Here is a 19701-nt window from a genome sequence, read left to right on the forward strand (position 1 = left end):
CCACCTTCCCAGCCCTGGCTTCAAATCTTGATCCTCAGATCTCAGCCTCCTCAGTAGCTAGGATTACAGGTGTGAGGCACTGGCACTTGGAAGTACTGTGCTTTTAGTCCTAGCTATATCCTCCTCGTTTCTATTTCTTTTGTATCTGTTTTTCACTTTTTTCTGCAAAAGGACTGGCCAGTCATTAACTTTTTAAAATTTTATGGTAAAGGTGATGTACAGAGGGATTACAGTTACATAAGTCAGGTAATGAGTACGTTTCCTTTTGAACAGTGTCACCCCCTTCCTTATTCTCTCCCAGTTTTTCGCCTCCCAACTTCGCCACAGTTCATTCCCAACATAGTGTCTAGTGGGTTTCACTGCTGAATTGGCTCACTCTTTGTCCCACCATTTCTGCGCTTCTCCTTCCCCTCCCTAAATCAGATGAACTTATTATATATAAGACAAAGGGTACAGAAATCATAAAAGAGACAGAAGGGAATAAATGAAAGGAAAAAAGTAAAGAAAAAAAAGAACTGAAAAGAGTACAATAAAAAAACCTCTTGCTTCCAATTTTTGGAGTCACTTCAATAGGCATCATTGAGCACTTGTGATCCTCTCCTAAGAATATCCTCCTTTTTCTCACTATACAAAATGTGTAGAGTGCTGTTTAATCATGTCCAAGTATAATTATTTGTCTTTTACCTGTAGATTTAGAGGCACATTCTAATTATGACTAATGAGGGAAATCATATGAAGCCTACATTTCTTTGGATTTTGCTTTCTTCACTTAGTAAAATTTTTTCTAAATCTTTCCATTTCCTTGTGAATGAGATGATGTCATTCTTTCTGAAAGAAGTATAGAATTCCATTGGGCATATGTACTACATTTTCTTGATTTGTTCATCCACTGAGGAGAATCTGGGTTGATTCCATATCTTACTACAATAAACAATGATAAAATGAACATGGTCTTGCTGGTGGCTTTAGTGTGGCCTGGTTTGTGGCCACCTAGATAGATACCCAAGAGTAAAATTGCTGGGTCATAGGGAAGCTCTTTGAGTCTTTTGAGGAACCTCAACACTGTTTTCCAGAGTAGCTAAACAAATTTACATTCCCACCAACAGTGTAGTAGCATTCTCTTTTGGCCACATCCCTACCAGCATCTGTTATTTAGTTTTCTTGATAATTGTTATTGTAATTGTGGTGAAGTGGAATCTCAAAGTTGTTTTGATTTGAATTTTTTGTATGGCTAAAGATCCCAAACAAATCTCCATGTGTCTATTGGCTATTCTTATTTCTTCTTTGGAGAAGTCTTTAGTCCATTTATTAATTGGGTTGCTGTTTCTTAAAGGATTTGTTTGGGGAAAGTTTAATTTTTTTGAGCTGAGTATAGCTAGTAAAGATAACTCCATTTATTCCTCAATCAGACATTTATTGAGCAGTTGCTACATGTAAAACATAAAACAAATGACAGATTCTGATTTCAAAGATCTTAATCGATTAAGAGAAATAAGCTACATATAAACAATTATAACATATTACAAGTTGGCACATACCATAGGAAAAAAGGTCGATACATTAGCAACATGCATTGAAAGAGGAGAAATTCTCTCTACTTTTACTTGTCTCTGTTGTTTTCATTGTTACCAAATGCTTCAATGCTGCTTTGTCACAAGAGACTTTTTTGTAACTAACCTAGATGCAGATATATAAACTCCAGATGCTGCAGATTTTAAAAAGCATGTGTGTGGATGAGAACTCCACATAGCTAAGCAACAAAATATGTATGAGATTAGAATCTAGAAGATCTGATTTTAGATTTCCTAGTTAAGGTCCTTTACCTTTTATGCCTCTGAACATGGGCTTGCCAGCAGGCAAGAACCAAGGTTCACATGTACTTATAAAAAGAAATCTCTTACTTAAGTCAGTTTATGGTTTTCAAGTCTGGAAGGAAAAAACCAAGACAGATCTTAATGCATTTCTCGTAGAGGCCTGAAAGAAAATAAACCAATAGATTCATTTCTCAACATAATCCAAACCTTGGTTCTTTCATGATTGGTGCCTTGAACCTCAGGCCACTTCCAACAACAGACAGAGCACACCGCCACCTTTGCAATAAAATCTTGGCTGACTAAACAAGGTAAAAAGAGCTTTTAAAATCTCCATATAAGTGTTCAGCAGGGTGCTGCCTGCTTTTGTTGCCAGCCTCTACTCTGGGATCACATAATTTGCCCTTTTTGCTGCTATATCTACTAGACTTCAATTCAATCAGAAGTTGAATACTAGCCCATCTCTGCTTTTAACTTGGGAAAACTTTTTGTTGAACTCATCACATAATGTTTAGCTTTGTGATAAATACATTTGGAAGGCTTCTGATTATCAATATAGATAAATTTATCTTAAAGATGACACAAAGGCATACTAATAAAGAGGATTAGCAGAAGAAAACAAAGTTATTACCTTGATATGCAATATTGCTGTTCCTGGAGGATGAGCATCTGTTATTGATCTGAGAAGTTTTCCACTGGCCAAATCCCACATGGTGATCTATAAGACAACTAGGTGCTTTAAAAACAAATTTACTGCTATTTTTTTTGGATTTAAGTATGCTGCCATTCTGGCTGAAATAATCTTTTCCTTGCCTATAAACATTGCAAGCAAAGAACCATAAAGCTAAACATACCTAGAGGCTGCAGCTCCATTAAAGCACAGAGCCTTTATTCTGCCTTCATCTACCCCTCATCCTGCCCAATCCACTTGGCCCCTTAGATTTCAAATGTTGATCATATACTGAGAAATGGAAGTGATTTCTCTGATAAGTCAATCTGTTTAGCACTGGTAAAAATTACAAGAAAGGCTTAGTGCCAAACCAACTAGTGATGCATAAATCAAAAGATGGGAAAAACCACATCCTATGGTCAGTCTCAGAAGTGGAAAGAAAGATATGCCTAAACAGTTATCAGCAATGAGAGAAAGCAAAATATAATGTACCTAAAAAGCAGCCACAAAATATGTACTACTACCATAAGGAGATAGGTTTTCTATAATTCCATTTGGTTTTAAAAAGCTATTTATTAAAATAGACTCATGAATTCCAATATAAAAATTATAGACTCGGGGCTGAGAAGGTGGCTCAGTGGTAGAGTGCTTGCCTTGCATGCATGGGACCCTGGGTCCAATTCCTCAGCACCACGTAAGCAGAAAAAGCTGAAAGTGGTGCTGTGGCTCATGTGGTAGAGCACTAGCCTTGAGCTGAAGAGCTGAGGGACAGTGCCCAGGCCCAGAGTTCAGGCCCACGACCACTACCACCACCACCAACAACAAAAATTATAGACTCTATCTCAGTCAATAATTTAAAACTTTTAACGAAAGTCATACTGAGCAAACTCAACTTAGCTTTATTAGACATACTACCTGAAAATATATATTTGTCTTCAAAATGGTGATCTAAAGACATTAGTTTTTAAAAATTAATTATAACATTATCTTGGGTAAGAAAGAAATTTTACATCTTACCTGGCCTTTAGCAAACCCACAAAGAAGTCTGGAGCAGTCATTGTTGATGCTAAGGGCAGAGATGGCACCATACTGAGCTCCAACACTAGTGCTACCCAAGCAGAGCCGCAATGCTTGATTCTGGTCTGAAGAAAGCAGTTTTCAAAGACAAGTGAAAGAAGTGGAAGAGGGATGGGGGCAGGAGGGTAATCTTAGCTTAAATGGGGGAATGCTTGCTTAGCACACACAAAGTCCTGGGTTCAATCCCCAATCAGGGGTGGCAGGGGAATTTAAGAAAACAAATACATAAATATAACATAGGCATGTTTTTAAAGACTGGAAGTGGCAAGAATCAAAAGTAGATGATGAAGACACATTCATTTAAAAACACATTTACTGAGCACTGAGTAGAAGCTAGGCATTGATATACCAGGAACAGAGAAAACATTAAGAGAAAACGTAAAAAGTACCAATGATAAGTCTAAAATTGTATATTCTTAAATCAACCATCTCTCAGCTGCCTCATCTAGAATTGTTTTTGTGCTATTTTCAAGATGCTAGGATACAGGCACTACTACTTACTACTATTACCTTTTTGCAGGGGTAAGGAACCTTGTGCCTACCAAGGGCCATTACCATATTATCAATACAGGCAGATAGACTCAAGCAGCTAGTCAGAAGCATTCAAGAAGCATATATGTTTGTTCTGTCACACAGGCCTTATATTAGTCTCACCTAGATGGGACATTGCCCACTCCTTCAAAAATCAAAACTTAAAAAGTTAAAATGTGGGGCTGGGAATGTGGCTCAGTGGTAGAGTGCTTGCCTAACATGCAAGAAGCCCTACATAAACAGAAAAAGCCGGAAGTGGTGCTGTGGCTCAAGTGGTAGAGTGCTAGCCTAGAACAAAAGAAGCTCAGGGACAGTGCCCAGGCCCTGAGTTCAAGACCCAAGACTGGAAAAAAGAAAGTTAAAATGTTTTAGTTTGGAATTTAGTTGAAATTTACATTTATATTACCCATGAAGAAGTGCAAATAAACTTTTGGAGTAAACATTTAAACTACTTCAGAAAAGGGTTTCATGCATGATGTTCAATATGCTAGAAGCAAATAATTCAAATCTCTACTATATTAAGGTCTTTGAGTATAAGGACCTTGCCTTAATCACCAACTAGAAAAATCAGATGGTGATTTTTCTAGGAGGCACTCAAACATTTATTAAATGTTATTACATAATAAATAAAAGGAATTGTCCAAGGGCTTTTCCTAGGCAATGTTTATTTTATAGAGTTCATGATTGTACTTGGGGGGAAAAAAGGAGATGGAAAACAAAAACCTAAATGTAAGACGGTATGTGACAAAATAAAACTCTTTAGGAAAAAAAAAAAAAGCAACTGCAAACCACAGAACCAGGAGTTCTCTTAACCCCCCTAACATCTGTATATACCTCCTTTACTTATCTAGACCACTAGATTTTAGATCTGTCTTCACTTTCCTGTGAGACTGTGACCTTCTGAGAGCCAAGACTATGAGAGAATCAACACTCCTAGACTTGGCTCGGTGCCTCTCACTCAGTCATCATAACCTTCTGAACAGCTTTCACATTTGCAAATCTACCTTCTGTTAGAGTAAACCTAATCATCAGAAGGAACCTGCAGACTTTCATTCTCAGGTGTAGGGATATTAGGTAATTACTTTTGCCTGTGCAAAGTGAACATTGTAAGAGTAATTTTCCGTGTTCATAAATTGAATCTAAAAGCAATCAACCACCTAAAGAGTTCTGAAACAATAGCTATTTCGTAACTGGTACCCAGAAAATACCATTTCCAAGTTATTTTAGCTTCTGGATTTCTGAAGTAAAAAAATTCAAAAAGGAACAAACTCAAATGTAGAAGGTCTATTTTAAGTCATATGTTCACATCTAGAATGATACAATTATAGATTTCTTCTGCTTATATACACAGACTGGCCTCCTCCTACTTTACTCACTTAATTTAATCCTAATTATTAAAACTTCTCCTTATTCTCTAACTTTCTTGCATCTTATTTCATTTTGTTCCACTGAAACTGCTGACCTTCAACAGTGTGTTCCGTGATCGTTACTTTGTCAGGGCCACCTACACGGTTGATGGATTATCCACATATCTGTTTGGAAAATGACATGATACCATGCGTGGGCAATAGTGTGTGAGTGTGTGTGTGTGTGTGTGTGTGTGTGTGTGTGTGTGTGTGTGCGGGCAATAGTGTGTGTGTGTGTGTGTGCGCGCGCACGTCACCACCCTGGGTCACACATATTGGCAACAGATGAACTGAAAGTAAGAGGACAAAGACAGAGGCTGGTATGAAATTTCATACCACAAAGAAGCACCCTGGAGTCTGGTGGCCTGTCTTTCAGATACAGAATGGTTTTCAAATATCACACTGCTGAGATCCTTTGTGGAACTGCTTTGAAATGCAAACTTCAGAGAATTCTGATCCACTAATATACTCACTATTGCTTTCTCAATTAACTAAGTTCACACTTAAATTAGAAAACATAAGAATTCTTATAAGGCAAAGAGAGTGAGCAGGAGAATGGAAGGGTATAATCAAATAGAGAATAAAAGCACTGAAAAGAGAGGAAAGTTAAGAATGGCAAGGAAAGAAAAGAGGGAAGGAAAAGGTATATCAAAAACACAAGATTAAAATGCCATACATGACTGTGCTTTCCTAGTCATTCTCCCCACATGCTAAAACCAGCTAAGAGAGGAAACTAAATCATCAACCTTGGTCACTCCTGAAATAAATACTACATTTACTTTTTATTGATAATTGCACATTTGTATGCAATTTTCCCCATACTTGAAGAAGTAGCTGTACAAGAGGGTTTCAATTCAACAGCCCAGTTTATGAGTAAAATGCATCCTGATCAATGTCATCCCTTCTGTCATTCTCCTCCATCTCTCCCCATCCCATCATTCCCTCAATTTTCCTAGTTCCATTTTCACACATTGAATATTCACCTACCCTTCTTCTATCCCTATACCTTTCACATATACACAGACCACACATCAAACACAACAGAAGTGCCAGCTTCCTGATATACATTTTGATAAACTGTAAGATAATTGTTGAAGGGAGTTATACCATCAGAATCTTCCAGTGAATATTTTTATATCACTTGGGGTTATGTCACTGCACACATTCTTTTTCTTGATTTTAAAAATGTTTTTTTTGCTATTTTTATAATGTTCCTCTATAAAATACCATGTCTGTGAAACATCCACTCCTGAAATTTAATCCGAACACTACACCTGAAGAGTTGCAAGCATTTCAGCTATATATCTAGGCTATTTTTGGAATGTCACTCAATTTCTCTTACTCCTCTTATCTTCATGTACCTAATATAGAAAACATCCAATAGCTCACCACTTTGCTGAAAAGAAAAAAAATAATAAGGTAGTGCACAAACTCAATGTCCCTCAAATATTGTTAGGTTTCCATCACCAATTAATTTATAGATTAGATTTATATACAAACATTCAAAACCAGCAAGTGATGAGATGGGCAATGGACTACATATAAAATGTAATCTACTTTGACTCCACAAAGAAAATTTTCAATTCCTATTCTATCTTTATGTTAACAACCTTGCTTTTATATAAGTACAACTAAATTCAGAAAAGGTAGGCTTTCTGTGGAAAGAAGACAGCAGGTTTTTTCCTACTAGAATAACTAAACACTGTTGTAGTCAGATAATTCTGGAAAATTCTGAGGTTAAAATATATGTAGTTAAAATAAACATAAAACACTTAAATATTAGTCAGATGGGAAGAATAACAGGACCTGGACAGAGCTAAGTACATAGTGAGTTGGGGTCAGTCTGAGCTGGATCACGAGATCCTATCTCTCAAATAACACAAGACAAGACAAAACAAAAAGGAATAATAAGCTTAATAGCAAAGAAAAGCCAAATAATAAAGTCTACAATAACCTTAAAATATGAATTTGAACACACTCTTTAAGAATTTCTAATTCTTCTATATATCAAATTTAATCCAATCCTCTATCTCTCCGCCCTAATTTGTTTTAATTAGGTCCAAAGACAATCAAAGCAGGAAACCTACCTTTTAGAGGAAATCAAATTTATCGTGTGTGTAGAAAACAATACTATTCTTATCCTTTATTCACACTATAATATTCTCTAAGACCAATGGAGAATAAGAAAGGAGATCTTATTAGGGAACATTTTTCACCAATGTTCATAAAACGGAAAAGCACTTTTACCTTAAAGGTTCCATTCTCCTGTAAAACTTCCTGATAAAGACTAGGATGCACTGAATCCCCATAGCTAACTGGCTACCTTCCAGATCACTGCTACATTCTAAAAGACCCAGTGTCAATTTTAGACATCTATCATCCATTGACATGTTTACAAATGTAAATAGAGTTGGTCACTGGTAGCTTATGCCTGTAACCCTAGGTACTCAGGAGGCTAAGATCTGGGGATCCTGATTCAAACCAGTATAGGTAGGAAAATCCATGAGACTCTTAATTCCAATTAACTACCAAAAAACGCAGAGCACTAGCTTGGAACACAAAGGTTCAGGGATAGCATCCAAGCTCTGAGTTCAAACCCAAGACCCATACCAAAAAACAAATAATAACAAAAGAACCAAGTAAATAAACAGTATATAAACTGACCAACAGTAAAAAAGAAAGCACTATTCTAATGAACAGTAGATGTTTCAGACAAATTTGATAAAGGTGAGTTATTTTATAAGACTGTCATGAAATGAGGTGTTGAAAAAATAACAGTAAAAGATTAAAGGAAAGTTTTGTTAAAATGTAGTATTTTCCACTCATAGATTGAGTCACAGGTGCTTGAATTTTGCATAACCCATTATTGATGAAATTCAGTCCCTAAAAAGTTGCTGAAGACCTCCAACTGGCACATACAAACTTAAAGACTGTAATCAAAATATTAGGAAATAAATTGGTAGTTACCACATAGTAAAAACTAGTTAAGAGACCAAAACATTGAAGATATGCATATATTTATATTTTTTCACAATTCTTGCTTTAACCAATTTTCACTTAGTTTTCTTTCATAAGAGGGTATCCACTATAATTGACAGTATTCTCTTTCAACATTAAAAAGTCAAAAGAAAAAGAACTACTCATACCAAATTTACTATACCTTTTCCTTTTGAATCCACAAAGAAAAGATCAAAAGAGAGAGGAAAAAAAAAAAAGAAGAAATCAGTTCAAAGTTCAGAGAAAATGCAGGTAAAATCTGAAGGGTATAAATGACAAGATTTAGTTATTGGTCAGAATGATATTAAATTCGATCACTGATGTTTCTAGCATTTATAATTATATTCAGATACTAGATCTAGGAAAATGTCTAATATTCAAATAACAGTATAGTAAGTAAATCCACATTTCAGTTAGCTAGAAACAAGGACAATTTCTAAAAGAGAATGCACTAAATTATACTAACAACCCCCTTTCCCTCTTTTGCTTGCCCCCCTCAAAAAAAAGAAAAAGAAAAGAATCTTGGGATAGGGAAACATCAATTTTTGAACATTTGAGACCCTATACAAGGTAAAAACCCAGATACACAAGTGCCTATAAGAACAGGCACCATACATCATACATTAAGTAAGGTTTATGATAACTATTTTGATGACTCAAACTCTATTTCAAAGAGATTCTAATAGTACTTAAATAAGTATAGTTTTTCTCTACAGTGTCTTCAAGAATCAATACAGACATTTTTAAAAGATCAGATCTAACCCAGACCTCTTGTCTAGACACTTCATAGTGTCTGCTATTTGTTTCTGGGCTTTTTAGCATATTTTAATCCATTTGTTAAAAAGTGCTGTCTAAACTTCTTCCTTCAAAGAATAATGAGTAAAATTTATAATCTACTTTATTAAAACTCAAATCATACTAAGAATACTGATTCCTTCTCACTTTGGCATACTTTCTTCTCCATAAGGCTATAATAAAAGATTACTATTTCATCAAATCTATAAGAAAGCTGCTGGGGGATCTAAAAACCCAGAAAGCAGGCCTAAGGAAATGAAAGAGACAGTATTAGAAGGTAATGTATTCTTTTCCTCTGTTATTTTTAAAAGTATTCATTTCAATTGGTTTGCAGTAAGCTCAACGCAGGTTTGATTATAAGCAGTCACATATTCTTAGAACCTCTTGATAAGAAAAGAATGTCAAAGCAGACGGAGTTGAGGACAGGTGAGTATTAGGAAGTGGGAACAAAAAAATTAACATGCATCTTACTTACTGATAAATATATGTATTCTACTCTCCCCTCATTAACCTCAGTTCTTCTATTTTTCCCATTATATCTTGGAATTTGCCTCCCTTTTTCTCAGAACAGGAGAACTGCTTGGGATATGAAGACTTGGACTATGGAAATGAGCTGATCTAGAATTCAGTACGCCTTGATTCTAGACTTGGATCTGCATATGTCACTCTCTGGTCCTCAATCATCTCATATGTGAAATAATAAGACTAAATTACAAAGCCTTATAAGATTTTCCTCAAAAAGTAGAATGTTCTAAATAGTAATTGTACCCTTAGAGAAAATATGTATTCTTACACCTGATAGGAGACTAATCTGATAAAACTTATCTAGAAGGCAATTATACAAAAATATTAATTATTTAGTGTATAGGTCCTGACCTAAGCAATATACTTTTAGTAATATGCATGAAAAAAACTGCAGAACTGAAGATACTCATGCACTATTTATTTAGAAGCAACTTAAATATCTTCTGGGAGGAGATGGTTAATTAAATTCTGATAAATCCTTTCGAGTTTACTATGGATCCATTAAAAAGCATATTATAGAAAGCCAGGCACCAGGGCTGGGAAGGTGGTTCAGTGGTAGAGCGCTTGGCTTGCATGCATGAGGCCCTGGGTTCGATTCCTCAGCACCACATAAGCAAAAAGAAAAATGCCGGAAGTGGCACTGTGGCTCAAGTGGCAGAGCGCTAGCCTTGAGCTGAAGAGCTGAGGGACAGTGCTCAGGCCCAGAGTTCAGGCCCATGACCGGACCTCCCCCCGCCCCCAAAAAAAGAAAGCCAGGCACCAGTGGCTCATACCTACAATCCTAGCTACTCAGAAGGCTGAGATCTGAAACTAGCAGTTCAAAGCCAGCTTGGCAAGAAACTCCATGAGACTCTTATCTCCAATAAGCAACCAAAAAGTTGGAAGTAGAGATGTGACTCAAGTGGTAGAATGCTAGCTAGTCTTTAGCATGCACAAAAGGTCAGGGACAGTGCTCAGCCCAAGTTAAAACCTCAGGATTGGGGAGGGGGGGGGGGGAGGATGGGGGGGGAGGGTTGGGGGAGCGGGGGAGGCTGGGAAGGGATGTGAAGGGTAAACAAAGGAGGAGGCTGCAATGCTTGATAAGAAATGTACTCATTATCTTGCCCATGTAATTGTAACCCCTCTGTAGAGTATGTTCACAAATAAAAAAAAAACCTCAGGACTGGCACGTACATGCCTGTGTGCATGCGCACACACACACACACACACACACACACACACACACACGTGCGCACGCGGCACGCACATGCGCACACACACACACACACACACACACACACACACACACACAAAGCATACTATGGACAAACCTATAATGAAAAGCAGATTATAAATTAACATGATCCTATTTGGGGATGTATATGTGCATATGTACATATAAAAAGAAACACTAGAAGGTCACCTAGAAATATCAGATTGCTCCTGCATCCTAAAATCTGGTATTTTACATCCTCAACTTTTTGTTCAACTATATTTCTCTACATTCTCCATTATGAATATATAACAACTATTTAGCAAGAAAAAAGTATTATTCAGAGAATCAATTCTAAAGTTATTTCAAAAACATATTTTTCCATCCTTCTGGTGCCCAATCAATAAAACTGATTATCTCAATCACAATTGATAACAGTAGGCATCATAATTACATATTATATAAAGTTTTGGTAATAATAGATTTACAAATATAAATTTAAATTGTTCAAAAACTGAAAAATATTTTGTTATCTACAGTATAGTAAATTAATATACAAGGTTCTACATAGATCAAATTATGTTTCAGCTATTAAGTATTCTCAGTGGGGCATGGTGGATCACACCTGTAATTCCCGCACTTGGGAGTCTGGGGCAAGAAAAGGGAAAGTTTGAGCAAACGAAGGAATGATACTGTCCAAAAAGAAATATACTCATTACCTGATTTATGAAATGGTAAGCCCTCTATATATCACTTTTATAATAACTATAAAAATAAATACCCCTGAAATTTTTTAAAAAGAAAATATAAAATAAAAAAGAAGGTCCATTATATAAAATGTGATTAAAAACATAAAACCTGAAAGGATTTTTTTAAAAAAAATTTTTATTGTAAAGATACTGTTACATGAGTAAGGTAATGAGTACATTTCCTATTGCGCATTGTTACCCCCTCCTTTGTTTTTCCTCTACTATCCCTTCCCTCCCACCTCTCTAACTCCTCCCTCCCCCCTGAAAGGATTCTTAATATTTAAAAGTAAGAAAGTACTTAGAAAATTTACCAAATATTAAGGCCAATCCATGAGATGTACCCACTGCTATCAAACTGGACACTGCCTGAAAACAAAAGGGAAAATTACATTTTAAGACAACACATCAAAGATCCTGAAATAACTGTAGTTTATTGGTCTGTCTTCCTCTGTCCTCCTCTGGTACCGTCATAAATAAGAATTTCATTTAGGAGGCAAAATGGGAAATCAAACTTAGGATATTCTATTTCTGGGAATCTATTTTCTCAAAGAGAAACACTATCAACATATCATGTACTATTACTTGGAAAGCTAAGATCAGGGGTACTGCAGTTGGGAGGCCAGCCTGGCAAAAAAGTCCCTAAAATCACTTCTCAACCAATTGACAGACATGGTGTGTACCTGAATTCCCAGCTATGGTGGGAGGTAAAGAATGAGAGAACTGGGCTGGGAAGGTGGCTCAGTGGTAGAGTGCTTGCCTTGCATGCATGAGGCCCTGGGTTCGATTCCTCAGCACTACATAAGCAAAAAAGAAAAAAGCCGGAAGTGGTGCTGTGGCTCAAGTGGTAGAGCGCTAACCTTAGCTGAAGAGCTGAGGTACAGCGCCCAGGCCCAGAGTTCAGGCCCCACGACCGGACCCTAAATAAATAAATAAATAAAATAAAGAATGAGAGAACTGCAGTCCAGGAGTGTGCCTAGCAGAAAACATGACCCTAACAATAAAAAAAAAAAAAGGAAGAACAACAAAGGGCTGGAGGTATAGCTCAGCATTAGATCAACTGCCTCGGAGTTCAAATAAAAGTACCACCAAAAAATAAAAATAAAATGTACTTTTTAAAAAACACCAGTGTCCAGACAAAGTAAAAGACAATTATTCAGCCCAATCAAGAGCCTACTAGTAGGTATATGAAAGGCATGAGAGTGCTTTTCCCTTGTTTATCCAAGGGGTCAAAAGGCCCCAGAAATGTTACAAGCTCACTTTCCTCACCAAAGACTAATGGGGCAGCTGGAGAAAGATGAGAAAAAAGAAGCATTAGTGTACTTTCAATATTCTCCAACCCCCAGGTCTGCACAGGTTTAGTATACAGATTTACTATGCAGCAGATTTGGCAATGGAGCCCAGGGCTGTTAAATCTATATTACTAATCTCAAAGTGATTTCACCGAATGTTTTTCCATTCTCTATGACAGAAGGGAGACTGATCACAGGAGGAGCAAATTTACTCTATCAAGGTGACACTACATACAAACAAAGTGAGAAAAGGCTAATCATTATTATTTGCTTCTCAAATAAAAACCTAAAGAGTAATATACATTAGAAAAAAGAAAACATCTTTCATGGACAAATTTTAAACCTAACTACTAAGGCTAAAATGACTTGTGAACTCATTATCATAATAGCAGATGTAACCACTTTGAACACTGTAAAAACAAATCTAAGAAAACCCAATCAGACAAAGGGCTTACTTTCAAAAGGTTAAAAGTATACTTACAATTGCTGTAGGCAAGCCAGCATCTACTTTGTCCTAAATAAAATTCAAAAAAGAAGTATTTGAAAAGATATTATTTGAAAGTAGAATATGGCATAAGGGTCTCTTTTTACATACACTTTGATCTAATCAATTCAGACAAGAAGTGGAACCTTCGTTTTTGCCTTACAAAAACTGCATATATTCACAACAAAGAGCACAAGAGTGGATCATTTTATTTTACTAACTGTAGCAGATGATTCAGGAAGAATATTGATTATAAATGGAAATTTAAAGGAAAAAGAGAGGAAAGAGGTCTGTTTTTTCCATAATGTAAACACACCATTATACTACTGGGCCAAAATTGTAGGAGTTCATGGAAATTCAAGAGAGAAACATGGGCTGAAGACATCCTACTTCAATAGGAGCTTCCTGTCCAGCAGATTGCCTGCTAACTCTAAATCAAGCCCCAGAAGGAGATACTGAATCGTTCTTCAGCCTAAGACAGTGAAGATTGTTAGTTCAGCTCCTTACAAATTCAAAGTCTCATAACTGTTCTTGTATTAATCTCCCCATGTGTTCACATAGATAGCAAATATTCCTCTATGTAGCCCAATAACTTGTCCTGAGGGTCAAAACAAGAATAAAAAGGGACAAAGTGTAAAAGTATCTACCTGATGCTTTTTTTTACACCTCTCAACCCTTAAATAGCGTTACATAATAATGGCAGCTCACAGTGATGCACCATTATAGAAGCAAAGAGCTTTTCAAACTTGGAGAGAAAGAACAGGCCGGCAGTACGAATGGTTTTCCAGATCAAGAAAACAAGTTTCAGTTTGGTAGACTTGCCCAAAGCTACTCAGAAGTGATTAGACTGTTTCAAACTCAGGGCTCCCAGGTCAGGCTATTTAGATCACTTTATATTTGCTTTGTCTGTCTCTGTCAGTGTGGTTAACTCCTTACTGTTATCTCTCAAAGGCAGAATCCATTTACCTAATTTTATAGAGCTTCTCATAAACTTAGGAAACTTATTCAAGTGCATGGAAATGTAAGAAAGGTTTTGGAGAGCAACATATATCCAGTTTCATGTACATATGTTCAGGTATAGCATGCCTAATAATGCTAGACAATTAAGAAACATACAAGTATTGATTCATGATTTGTGTTCTGGAGAGGGAAAAAGGAATGAGACAACTGATGAAAAACATCAACTATATTCAAACTGGAATTTGAATAATAAAACTAAAAGTCACCTGACTTCAAAAGCTAAGAACACACAGATGTGGGAAGCATTTTAGAAAATATGGAATTTTAATACCAGTGCTGTAACATCTTAGGGTAATGGTAGTCTAAACCCAGACTTCAACACAAGCACCAGGGATGCCTATTCAAATGCAGATCCCCTCTTTATACTGCAAGATTCCTATTTAGGAGGTCTGGGGTGGTCCCCAGAAATCTGTATTTTTAATAAGCACCCCCAGGAGATTCTTCTGGGCTGAACACATTCAAAAGCAAATTGAAACAAAGGCACAGCACTATGGCATCTGTAGTATCTTAAGGCTGATCCTTAAAATGATAAAGATCCTTAAAACGTTAATTTAAATTAATTTTAAATGTAGCCACATGTCATATTACTTTGAGAAAGATCCCAAAATTATGCAATGGGGTTCACCACTCCAAAAATTTCATCTCTCCTAAGTGTTTTACATGCATGGGCTCCGGAGCCGATGATCAAGGCCCTAAGCAGCCCTGATAACATCAATGCCCACAAGGCTGAAGGCCTGATACTCAGGAAAAATATCCAAAAATACAACCAGCTTTACATGTTAATAAACCAACCATCACAGAAAAGCATGCAACTTAAATTGAGCTGGTAATCCAAAATTAGGAAGGCACCACATGATGACTGTCACAGCGAAAGCAGTTTTCATTTGAACATACCAAAGGAGCTCAGCCATAGCAAGGAAATAAGAACAGAATGCAAACACTCTGGGATTTATTAGAATTTTCCCCTCCTTTTCAAGAGGGAGGAGAAACCTTTCTAAAAAACAGATTTATCTAATCACTGGACAGCGTCTGAGTTTTAGTTCAGTCTCCATTATTCAAAATATTTTTAAAACTGCACAGGTGGGTCAAATGACTGTACTGGTTCATCTTGATTTTGAAAGGAATGAATTTCATCACCTACATAAGGATTAAATTCAGAAAACGTCATGGAAATGTAATCCTCAACAGGTGGTTCCCATTCTGGCATATATGAGTTACTCTCCACCTACAGGAAGGACAATTGCCCAGCTTTCTTCCATTGCTTGACCATCTTTCTATTTAAATTGACATTGTGTATACAAGGTGGATCAGGATATACGAGCTGCCCAGTGCAAACCTATTCTTTATTTCTTTTTCAAAAATCTGCAATAAGATCTTTCTGTGATAACCCTGAAAACTACAACATGATTTTGATATCCTGGTGACTTCTGTGTCTACTTCCTGCTCTCTTGAAAAAAAATCAAAACCTCTACTTCTTGTCCAAATTGAATATGCAAAATGCCAATTAAACTCTATGGAAAGAACATGAAACCACATCAAAGTTCCTAACAGATCTGACATTATTATTATATGCAGGATCTACACACTGAATTCAGAATACTAGAATTCCAAGACTTAGTAAAAGTATAGACTTTAGTCAAAGGAAAAGTGTGATCAGTGTCTATTGTCTTGATAAACTATGAAATACTTATTTACATTAACCAAGGACTCTATATTTAAAAAGGCCACAGATAGTAGGTTCCTGTCATCATATAATGGCTGCATTCACCAATACCACTTTCACAACGAAGAGGTATTAGACATGGAGCTAGAACCCCAAATCTAAGTAATTGCTCTGCGACCGCCAAACAAAAGCTAATGTCTCTTTTCTGAGCCTACCTTCTAATTTGTAAAACAGCTTTATAATTTGTAAAATGCCTTTATCTACTTTAACATTGTAAGAGTTAATGAAATAAGGCACATGGAATGACTTGTGGGTTATTTTCCAAACCATTTGGTTGTAAAAAAAAAAAAATCTGATCCATCATTTCTCTCTTGTAAAACCAAGCACTTTACTTCGATCATACACCCAAGATGGCAGCTAACCTGAAAAGGAATGTAAAAAAAAGGCAGATAGTTTTTCTTCTAGGCTTGCTGCCATATTTCATTGAGGCACACCCAAAACTCTGAGCAGACCTTTATTTTCATGGCTGCACTAATTTCTATGCCAAGATGTGTAGCCATGTCTTATGAGTCAAAAATAATCACATAAAAACCATGAAAGCCAGATTTTATTTTTCTTAAGCCTCAGGCCAAGAGAAGAGCTGTGCTTTGTTTTATGCTCATTCCTACTTCATTACGCCATTGCAGGTTATAAAGCTGGGGAGAACAAAATACTCACAGCTGCAGACACTATCTGGGCAGAAACTCCCTTTAGAAGTGAATGTCGCATAACTGATCCATGGAGTGAAAAAGAATCAGGTAATTTTTTCTTCCTAAAAAAAAAAAAAAACATTTAAGAACAGATGAAAAATGTTCAAAAGGCAAGGTTCCAATGCTTTGAAGGAAGAAAGGCAGAAATAGCACTGTTTGTAATTTGTTAGCTCTGTTTTAAAAAGAAGTATAAAGACTTTAGCAGCCCTACAGTAAGATGTGTTCTAAGCCCACGCTGAGCCTCAAGTAGGGAAATGAATGTACAAGTAGGGAAATGAATGGAAGTACCATTTTTTAACTGATTCACATGGCTCCTTGCTCATAGTAAGTACCATAGCAATAGGTCCTACTGTTTTCATGAAGGGTGTCTACAAGCACTCCTCATGCCCTATCTGAATTTCCCCCAGTTGCCTTTTTATCTTCTATGACCACCCTTCCTACTCTTCAACTAACCACCTTCTCAATATCTCACTCAATACTCTCTGTTGCTCCTACTAATAGCTCCTTTCATTAACAGTATTCATCATTCAACAAGTAATATTTATTTGCTTATTTATATTTGTGGTATTATGGTTTAAACTCAGGGCCTTGCATTTGCTGGGGAAATATTCTACCATCTATGCCACACCTCCTGCCCTTTATGCTTTCTCCCAGTGTCGTCCCCCCCACCCACCCTTTTTTTTAAAACAGTCTCAGGCTGACCAGGAACATAAATCCTCCTCTTTCACAGGTGGGATGGCAGGCACACATTACCACACTTTTTATGTTGGTTGAGATGGGGGTCTCATTTACTTTTCTGCCTGGCCTAGCCTCAAACTACAATTATCCTAATCTCAGCTTCTCAAGTAAGCTAGGTGTGAGCCACTTTACAAGCCTCAAAAAATTAAGTTTGAAACTTTCAACAAACATTAAGTGCCTAATCTGTATAATTAAAAGTATACTGCTAGCCTGGCACAGGTGGCTCATTCCTATAATACTAACTACTCAGGAGGCTAAGACCTGAGGATGGAGGTTCAAAACTAGCCCAGGCAGGAAAGTCCATGAGATTCCAATCAACTATCAAAAAGCTGGAAGTAGAACTGTGGCTGAAGTGGTAAAGTGCTAGCCTTGAGCAAAAAAGAGCTTCCGGGGCAACACTTAAGCCCTGAGTTCAAGTCCCAGGACTGGCACCAAAAAAAAAAAAAAAGTGTACTTTAGGGAAACAAATAATGAAGTCACAGTTTCTACTCTCAAGGATCTCACAGCCTAGCCGGAAGGACTAGTGAGTAACTGTTGAAGGATAATGTTAGAATAGAAATGAGCAAAGTAGCAAAATATGCAAATAAGAACAGATTTCTATTTGGACTATTAGAAAGGAGAAAATGTGTGATTTGGCCTTGATGGATGACCTTGAGTCTGCTGGGCAAGTGCATGTGCAGAAATATAAAGATGCTATGGTGCCTGTGTATCAGGGAACAATGAAGGCAAGGAGGCTCAGACTGGGCTGGAGTGAGAGTGTGAGAGATGAGCTTTAAATGATCCAAGTGACAATGAATGTGTGAATTTATTATAGAGGTAACAGGAGAATATCACACTTCTAAGCAGGCAGTATCTAGGTCATCTAAAACATTTATCTACTAGCCAGATACAGTGGTGAGCAGGTGACCATCCAGCAATGATCCTTAAGAGAAGAAGGAAAAATACACAAAGAAATTGAAGTGGAGGTGTGGCTTAAGCACATTCTTGAGCAAATAGCTAAGGGACAACTTCCAGGCTGTTCAACATCAAAAACAAAACAACAACAACAAAACCCACAGGAAACACTATCCACAGTAAAGTTACAAGTAAATGAAAGAAGTATTTGTATTATTCTCCCCCCACTTCTCTTTCCTTGTCATGTTCTCTCCAAGAATTTAGAAAGTGAAAAGCAGCCAAAATTGAAGCTATTTCCAAATTGTTCATCATCTTTGAGATTCTCTTCTGAACCTACGCCAAGGGATGAAGGAACACTGAAGCTGATCTTAGAGAATGGGAGTCTAAGGGGTGTGTAGGGCACAGAAGACAGTGGTCATATTAACCATCTTTTTATCTTCTCCCTCAACACTGCCTAAATCTTTAGATCTACTAAGCTATTATTTTCAAACAAGTGGGCCTTCTACTTTCATGAAGAGCATCAATAGATCATAGTACTATAAAGGAATATTGACATTTTTAACGATCAAATATTTTGGCCATATACCACGCATGAATATTTACCTTTTTAAATTGGTCCTGTCACCGCTATCTGAACTTGCCACAGATGAAGTATCATAGGAGTGAGAATCAATAGTATCAATGTTTAGCAGTGTAGGATCCTCAAGAACAAAAGATTCTTCTTCATCATCAGTCTAAATTGAAAGAAGACAGAACAATAAACTCAAAATTACAAATAGTCTGAGACAAGGTGGCTCATTCCTATAATCCTAGCTACTCAGATAGGCCTTAGTGGTTTTCCCAAAAATAATACTTTATTAAACTCCTGCTTCTGCTTTATACCCCTATTCCATGCATTCTTATTAACTAAAAAGGCACAGTAGAGAACTGCCAAAATGAAACTTCAACTACATAGATATAGCTGTATTTACAGTTTATGTCAAAAACTTCTGTCTTATAGCAACAAACAGGAACTGTTATGCAGATCACTGTTAGCTGCAGAATAATTCTTAAAGATACTTCACTGGTTAACTAACAGACAGTGTCCAATTAGAAGACAATAAATACCACC

At 36.7% G+C, this 19701-nt stretch overlaps 1 protein-coding gene across 3 annotated transcripts in view; it reads right to left on the minus strand.

Moving 5' to 3' along the window:
• Vps8 (VPS8 subunit of CORVET complex) overlaps positions 1 to 19701 on the minus strand; it is a 229142-nt gene that overhangs the window by 185909 nt on the left and 23532 nt on the right. For 2 of the 3 annotated variants that reach the window (XM_042668229.1, XM_042668220.1), the window contains 7 exons: positions 19194 to 19324; positions 16927 to 17020; positions 13524 to 13556; positions 12065 to 12119; positions 8656 to 8661; positions 3499 to 3623; positions 2443 to 2529 (listed from right to left, as the gene is read on the minus strand). In XM_042668229.1, coding sequence (XP_042524163.1) covers positions 2443 to 2529; positions 3499 to 3623; positions 8656 to 8661; positions 12065 to 12119; positions 13524 to 13556; positions 16927 to 17020; positions 19194 to 19324 — 531 coding nt within the window. The remainder of the gene's footprint in view (positions 1 to 2442; positions 2530 to 3498; positions 3624 to 8655; positions 8662 to 12064; positions 12120 to 13523; positions 13557 to 16926; positions 17021 to 19193; positions 19325 to 19701) is intronic. The other variant, XM_042668236.1, reaches the window with a different exon arrangement.

The sequence above is a fragment of the Dipodomys spectabilis genome, unplaced genomic scaffold (genome assembly GCF_019054845.1).
Source record: "Dipodomys spectabilis isolate Male_0828 unplaced genomic scaffold, ASM1905484v1 ptg000017l, whole genome shotgun sequence".
Lineage (NCBI taxonomy): Eukaryota > Metazoa > Chordata > Mammalia > Rodentia > Heteromyidae > Dipodomys > Dipodomys spectabilis.